The sequence below is a fragment of the Vulpes lagopus genome, chromosome 5 (genome assembly GCF_018345385.1).
Source record: "Vulpes lagopus strain Blue_001 chromosome 5, ASM1834538v1, whole genome shotgun sequence".
Classification (NCBI taxonomy): domain Eukaryota; kingdom Metazoa; phylum Chordata; class Mammalia; order Carnivora; family Canidae; genus Vulpes; species Vulpes lagopus.
In genome coordinates this window covers 115087484-115095441 of record NC_054828.1, presented here as the reverse complement: position 1 = coordinate 115095441, position 7958 = coordinate 115087484, and the positions used below count along the sequence as shown (strand labels likewise).

At 49.1% G+C, this 7958-nt stretch overlaps 1 protein-coding gene across 7 annotated transcripts in view; it reads right to left on the bottom strand.

The window, feature by feature from the left end:
• Positions 1-1921: 1921 nt before the first annotated feature.
• Positions 1922-7958, bottom strand: part of ITSN2 (intersectin 2) — a 135935-nt gene continuing 129898 nt past the window's right edge. For 4 of the 7 annotated variants that reach the window (XM_041754058.1, XM_041754061.1, XM_041754056.1 and 1 more), the window contains 5 exons: positions 7524-7645; positions 6636-6718; positions 3863-3946; positions 3265-3438; positions 1922-2761 (listed from right to left, as the gene is read on the bottom strand). In XM_041754058.1, the coding sequence (XP_041609992.1) occupies positions 2604-2761; positions 3265-3438; positions 3863-3946; positions 6636-6718; positions 7524-7645 (621 nt within the window). In that variant the 3' untranslated portion in view covers positions 1922-2603. Of the gene's footprint in view, positions 2762-3264; positions 3439-3862; positions 3947-5367; positions 5400-6635; positions 6719-7523; positions 7646-7958 lie in introns of those variants that run through there. The other 3 variants (XM_041754059.1, XM_041754062.1, XM_041754063.1) reach the window with 2 other exon arrangements.

The window sequence follows — 7958 nt, the reverse complement described above, 5'->3', positions numbered from 1 at the left end:
GTGTAGACCGCAATCCTGGGTGGCTGGGGAAGGCCAGCAGAGGCAGGGGGCACAGCCTGTGGAAATAAGAGTGATGACAGCAGAGGTCCTGGGGAGGCTGCTGGGGCTCAGGTGAGGCTGCCAGGAATCGTGCTAGCTGTAAGGAGGCAACTGGCAATAAGTCTTCGCTGGGCTTTAGTTTGTAGTGTCTGTGCAATGGCTAAAATGCTGCCAACAGGTTTCCTCTCTCCAGACATGTGAGAAATAACCAAATAATAATAGTTACCATTTAGTGAGCACTTGTGAACTGGGAACTGTGTGAGGTGTTTTATTCCATGTAAAAGTTTTCACAGCAAGATGGTAATATTATTTCATTACACGAAGCGTAGAGGGGGTTCAGCAGCTTGTTCAAGGTCAGCTGCATAGTCTTGATTCCAGGTTCAGGCCCTCTGGTGCCAAAGCACTGGGCTGCTCACCAGAGCACACTCCCTCCTCGCCCCTGTAATGTCAGTCACACTGCTCAGGATTTGGGTCCCTTTCAGAGGGTGGTTATCTTGCTGGTCTGCCACAGTGTCCTGATCCTGAAGAGCACTGAGGGAGGGGGTTGGCACTTGCTGGGCACCCCTCAGGTCTCCTCAGTCCTTCCCTGGGGGGTGCAGGTAGGCTAAGGACACACCTCCTTCCCTCACCCTTCAGAAAATTGGGCTCACGTCTCAGGAGAGAACTTGGTTTCTTAAGGGACAGTAGCTTCATTCCCAGGTCAAAGTGGGTGACTGGAGTTGCTAGGAGTACAGACATTGAATGTGCTCTAAAGTTTCCTAGAAGTTGTCTGACTTACATCCTGCAGGCTCCTCTGTTCTGAATCTGAACGGAACCCTGACATATGTAGACACGGAGAAATGGCTCTAGCCACGGTTCAGCTCAGTGAAAATTCAAGTCTTGGGAAAAGGATTATTCTGTAGCTCGAGTCACAAGTAATCCCAGAGCTGGTTTTAAGCCAGCCTGACCCATCAGTAACGGCCTCAGGCTTTGGAGGTCAGCCAGTCAGAGGCAGACATGGACATCGACCCATACCTGCCTCCGAGACCAACACATAACTTGCTTCCCAAGACCCTATGGGAGGCCCTGTATGAGATCAGTGAGGCTGTGCCTGACTGGCCAAACTTTTACCTTAATATGTCCAGTTGTTTTGGTTTCAGATGTTGAGTGAGCGTCTCTTCTGTTGACAATGGGGCCATATTTCTTTTACATCTAAATCTTAACAAGTCAGTGCCCAGGATTAATACCTGGAATGATGGATTTTTCTTTTTTACTTGAATATTCTGAGTTATGTTTTCTAGCTTTTTTTTTTTTTTTTGCCCAATGATTATGTTGAGACAGAAACGGCGGCTGGGGTGAGGGACATCGGAATCTTTCCTCACACTCCCTGGGCATCAGGGCTCCCGCAGCCTGCATGGTTCTTTCCAAAAGACAGATCCTTGTCCCGCTGTATGCATTAACCCAGGGACTTAGTGGGTAAGACCTTATTTTTATCAATATTCAAAACAAATTTCATACTCCAAATCCAGAGCCCCAGCAAGCAGCTCTGAGAGGAGAGGTGATAGGAGGGAGAGGTGTTGCTGGAGCTGAGGCTGAGGCTGAAGATGCGTAAGTTACCTCTGAGTTTCCTGCTCACCCTCGCGAGCAGAAGGACCCACAGAGCGCAGGAGTCTAGTGGTCAAAGAACCCAAGCCCCAGAGTCCAGAGCAAGTCAGAGAGGCTCCGGGCTCCTAGGCGCTCCCCCTCCCCACCCAGTCCTTGGATTTTACCACTGTCAGCAGAACGGAATAGGTTTCATCACAAGGAACCCCTGAACTTACCTTTTAAGAGCCTTTTAGGTGGAAAGTAAATCAAATTTGCAAAGAAGTTACATTCATAAACTTATATTTTTATTCTCTTTCTGTACATATTGGCAATGATAAAGCTTAAAGATGCATGTCCTATGAAATATGCAAAAACAAGGAATTTACATAAATAATTTATACTTCAGAAAATTAAAGTTGAAAAATATTTCCATATCATTAGAGTTCACAGTATTTAAAGTAAATCAAGCTTTCCCCTTTATATTTCAAACTCTATGGTCTCAGCAGAGATGACAAAGTCTAACCAGGAATAGAATGATCAAGTCTGTGTCTTCATTCAGTGCACGAGCAGACCTACTTCACTATCAGGCTGTGCACACGCCCAGGCTGCAGTGTTTCTCCCCATCCTCCACCTCCTGAGCGCCTGTGACCCGGCACAGGTGGAATGGCTACTACCTGACGGGGCACATTCGACCAAGTGGTAGTGTCTGGTGTTCTGATGCCTCATTTCCACTTAATACTTTTTATAGCCCTGAAAATGGAAACCCTGGCATCTAAACACAGCCAAAGATGTTAACACTAATACAAGGCACTGTGCTATGGGTTTGGTTTATTTATAGGAAAGATCATGTTTGCATAGATTGCTAGCAATTTAGTGTGCAATAAAATAGCCCTGGCGCGTGTGGCCTGTGATGGATGAAGCTGTGTGGTGCTCCTTCGGCCCAGGAGCAGCACCGTCCGTCCGGCTCTAGCCCCAGCCTTTTGGGCAGATCCCTGAGGCCCCTACAGGAGAGTTTTTTGCTCAAAAAGCTGCAGGTCAAAGCGGACCCAGACCTCCCCAGTGGGGACCTCATGCAGCAGCAGTCGGCGGGTTGTGGGGCCTTTGCTTTCCTGTTCTGTGCGAATTTTTGCCACTGGAACTTCAGTACGACCCAGGAAATCTGGTGAATAGACATGTGAGAGTCAAAGTTTCTTCTTTATAAAAATTGTTAAACTACCCCAGGAGGAGTGTCTAAAAACATTCTTAAAACTTTCAAATCCAGAACAATTAACTTCTTTGGCTTAGTGGCTATTCGATACCGAATAGATGCATGCAGAACAAGAGGACTTTGGGAGGGAAACTGCTTCTGAAACTGCCTCTTTGGGATCCAAGGCCCTTCAGTCAGAAAATGTGTCACCCTCTCAGTAGGTGCTGGGAGCAGGGCTGCTATTAGGAGTGTAGGTTGTGACTGGGGTCCATATCGGAAACACACTGGAGGCCAACCTTTACCTGTGAGAGGACCTCCCCCAGCTCTGCTTGCCACATGAGCAGTGGATGCCCATGGGGTTGTGTCATTTTCCTTAGGTATCATGGGGTAAAAATAAAGCCAAGTACCCTGGATCTAGACCCAAAATTTTAGAGTACTGGGGAAGCTCTGGATTCCCTGGTCAATTTATACTTTACCATCTGGTGAAAACTGATCTCTGTCAAACATGGTGAGACACAGCACATCTTGGTAGAGATCCTTAATAAAGAACTGGCAGTTAAAATTCCATTTGGGATTGAGTGTGTCCGAGAGGGTTCTGGTGGTATAGCTCTGGGAGCCCATGCTGATTTCACAGTATGGATTGCTCTTTCCTGAACAAAAACAAACCAAAGACGCATGTGGCATGTGTTGTAGGTAAAATAAATGACAACAGGACCTTCCTTGAGCAGAGGCAGGATCCAAACGGATGCTTCTCTGTAAACCATGACAGCAGGAGCCACTGTTGGAGCCTCGTGGTCTCCGTGTCCCCAGTGCTGACAGCCTCATAAGCCTGGGAGCAACTGTGTGGGCTCTGACACCCCAACTGTTTCCCCATGAGCTTGGGCAAGTGTCAGTGCAACTTCTCAGAAGCACTGAGGAGGGAGGCACTAGTACTTATTGGGAAAACACAGTGGTCCAACAACCATCACTTGAAACACTGATTTTTAAAAAGGCATCCCATTATTCAACATCCAGAAGAGTCCTCAGCAAAGAACAGGGTAGTTACCACATCTTTTGAATGAAAGAAGCATTTACCATTTGGTTTACAGGCTTTTAATTCTGTAGCTTCGATGACCTGCACCATCAGACGCCCAATGCCTGAGGTCTTTTGAGAGCGAGCTACAAAAGAGGAAGGACAAGTCTTGTTAGTTTCTTCTCTGAGCATGCAGGTGGTGCGCTGATGACGCTGCACTGTAGGTACAGTCTAACCAACCCTAACACGCCCCAGTGTCCCCTGCAGTGGCACTGGGCCTGGTAGCCCAGCATCTGGCTGGTCTGTGCCTTGGCCCAGGCTGTCACCTGCTGTGATATCTTGTCCACTGTTTCTGCCTGTCTGCATCCTTACCTGGCCTTGAAGATGCAGGCCCAACTCACCCCCCACCCCGCCCTCTCCACACATCCATTATCCCCAGCTCTTGAGTGTCCTGCAGCTTGTGGGTTCAGAAATTCTGAGTCCTAACAGTCTCCTCTGCCAGGAGAGGCCGCTGCAGAGCTTGTGTTGTTTATGCAGCCTTGTATTAACCCTCGGTTGCCTGGCAAATTGTAATACTAATAAAATAATACATTATACCCATTCAGCATTTAAAGGGCAGCCGGGGTGGCTCAGCGGTTTAGTGCCACCTTCAGGGTGTGATCCTGGGGACCCAGGATTGAGTCCCACATCGGGCTCACTGCATGGAGCCTGCTTCTCCCTCTGCCCACCCCCTTCGGTCTCTCATGAATAAATAAAATCTTTTAAAAAATAAATAAAAAATAAAAGCAGTTAACATTTATTGGATACTTTGTGTTAGGCACCTGTGCTAGACCTCTACAGAAGTTTTATTTAAGCCGTACCTTATGCCATATGGTAGTTGTTTAGAACTGCCATCTCCACACACCAGAGAACAGAGGCTGAGAAAGGACTATAACCTGCCCGTGTCACAGAGGCTATCCATGGCAAGGTAAGAAATTCACCACCAGGTACTAAAGTCTGTTAGCCACCCACCATCTTTCCAATTACATGAATTACATGTAAACATGTCAGCTTATAAAGCGGTTTCACTTAAGATTTTGTTCTACTTGAGGGTGTGCTCCAAACCCTTCCAGATGGAGGGAAAGAAGTCTGTGAACTCAGATTATCTTGTAAATATGAAGTTAAGCAGGTTTTGCCCTCAAGGGTTTAAAAATGAACAAAAAGGGTGGTTGGTGAGCTACTGATTTTTCAAAACTAGGGCAACTAAACTTTATGAGAAGTGGCCCCAGTTCCCCTTAAATGCAGGGCGGGGCCGTATTCATCTTTAGAGGCCTGTTAGGACTAGCACAGGGCTTGGCACAGAGTAAGTAATAAATGTCTAGAGAATTGAACACATAGAAAATGCATAACAGTATGTACAGACATTGATGTTAAGCAAAACTAACAGAAAAACTCTGATTTACATCTTTTACCAATTAAGAGATTATTATATGCTTTACAAATCATTCAGTTGTTGATTTTTTCAATAGCAAGCATTTTAAGTACCATTAAAACACGATTCAATCAGCAAAGGCCAATTTACACATACCTTTCAAGAGTATATAACAAAATTAGGGAAACCTGAATAAAAAAAACAGAGTTGCAGCTATAGCAGCCAGGAACATGAGAGGGAGGACTGGATAGGGAAGGCCTGAGGGTCGGTGTGGGCAGGGGTTCAGAGGCGGTTTGTTCCATCAGGCAGTGGTGGTATGGGCGAGGCAGAGGGAAAAGGAGAAGAGGGGCTGCGTAACAGGTAATACTGGGGATGCACCCTGAGTCTGGGCTAAGAATTTGTCCTTAATTTGGGAGGCAACAAGGAAGATGCTTAAGCAGGGAGATTCAGCCCTATGAGAATACTCTGGGAATGAAGAGGATGGGTGATGGGGCCCCTCGTGCCAGGGTGGAGACTGGAGGGTCTTAATGGGGCTGTGCCACCAGGAAAGGACCAGGACATGGGAAGAGAATGATAGAAGGTGTGCAACTCAGCCTCTGAGAAGTGGAGCATGAGGGCTGAGAGATGCTTCTAGTCCATGTGGCCAGGACAACACTGCCATCCACAGAGCTGCTCAGGAGGAGGTGCCAAGGTGCGAAGCCCAGCAGGTGGCCGGGAGAAGTGAGGTGTATGTAGAGTGTGGGGTCAGGGAAGCAGCCCAGCAGGACTTTCATGAAATTGAGAGAGAGGCTTAGGCAAGGGCGGAGCTCCAGGTACAACGGGAGGAGGATCCTTGACTTCCTGCCACTGGGTGCAGGGGCCTCAGAAGGGGAGATGAGTCAAGCCCTGGGTTAGGTCACTGGTGTCAAGTGAGGGAGCCATCTGCACAGGATAGGGACAGCAAGTGGGATGAAGGGCTGGTGATGGGGAGGAGAGCCTTGAGATCCAGGCGCTGTTGTCCAGAGAGGGAGGATGGGTGGATGTGGAGGAGGGCTGGGGCAGAGGCTGCGGTCAGAGAGAAGGCACAGAGCTGAAGGCAAACAGGCCATAGACGTGAAGTTGGGTGAAGCGAAATGGACCAAGCAGAAGTGGGCTTGGTTTTGCAGAGGACCCTCTTCCTTTGCCTCAGACAGAAGGGAGGTCCTGGGGCTGGCACTGGATGCCCCTCGCCGTGTAGTGGCTAGAGGGCTCAGGGAGGTCCCACGGGCGGCAGCAGCTAAGTGGGCTCTGCTGTCTGGTCCCCCAGCAAGTCTGGTCTTTCAGGCTGTCTCTGTTTAGTCCTCTCACTGCAGGGGCAGCAGCAGCTTGTGTCCTGAGGGTGGGACCTCGCCCCTCCCTGGGGTCCCCTGGCAGCTGCTCCCAACTTCCCAGGCACCACCAACTACCTTGATAAGCTTTTTCCCGTTTCTTCTTTTCCGTATCGATGTACTGCTCAGATGCCGCCTTGATCTTCTGGACCCAGGCAGTCCTGGAGAAGCAGAACACAGCCTTGGGGCGGCTTTCCCACACACCTCACAGGCTCAACCAGGAGCTCCAAAGCTCTATGCTCCTTCTTCACGCCTGTGCTAACCTTGGCTTTGACAAATTTCCAATCATAGACCTAATATTAGTTGAACTGAAAGACTTATTTGCTAGTTGAAGATCAAGCTGAGACTTTCTAGACAGTTACTGCTTATAAAACACCAGGCACTTGCACTGTGCTGCCCTGCCCCGCCCCCCCCAAATAGAAGATGCAGTGTGCCCCATCAGTGGCAATTCAGCATGACAGAGGGACATTCTACTGAAATCAAAGAACCAAGTGCACAGAAAAGGAGGAGCACCCCTCCATCCCCGTTTGCCATCACAGAGGTGCTGAGCTCCACTACAGAGGACGCATGGCTGGCCAGAGAGCAGGAGCATGGCGCTCCATAGGAGGAGGGCAGATATTCTGGCTGGAGCACAGGTCATGTGGGGTGGGGGAAGGGACTGCGGCTGAGATGCACACAGGGGGCCTCAGAAACTGGGTGAAGGTGCCTGGACTGCTGCACAGGGGATTTCAGTAGGAAGCAAGATGCTGGATCTCCCATTTTGGAAGATCCTAAGGAGGGCCTGGAGGCAGGGACACATGGAGAGGTGATCGTAGCACCCCAGCATGTCTACACCAAGGCTGACCAGTAGACTAGGGGGGTGGGACTGGTTAGGGAGCTTGGACATGCAGAATTAGCAGGACCAGAGGTGATTTATGAGAGGGAGATGTCCAGGCTTCAGGTAGGTTACACGTTGTCAGGACTGACCTCTCGTTAATGTTGTCTGTTCGAAGGGTGTAGACTCGGTCAATGTGAGAAATGTGGAAGACCGGCTCATCGCTGGAAGGGTCTGTGGGCAGTTTCACCAAGACTTCATTCAGGAAAATGGGCTGAAAGAGGGTCAAAACACAGGCAGTGAGACGGGCCAGAACCCTCCTTCTGTTCTGAAGAACCTGGTTAATAAGCAGAGAAGGGTCTAACTTCTTGAGGCTTTTACTTAGGGAAAAAGAGACTGTGTCCATTTTGTGGAAGAAAACATCTTGGGCAGATCAGAGGTTACTGGACTGGGGACAGGAGCTCACAGGACGTGGTCTCTCCTCTTCTACCTACACTTACCACTCTGCTTCAGCTTCAGTTCCAAGAGACCTGATGCTGAATGTGGACAGAGGTGGGATCACACGTCACGTCTGCCAGGAAGGAGGC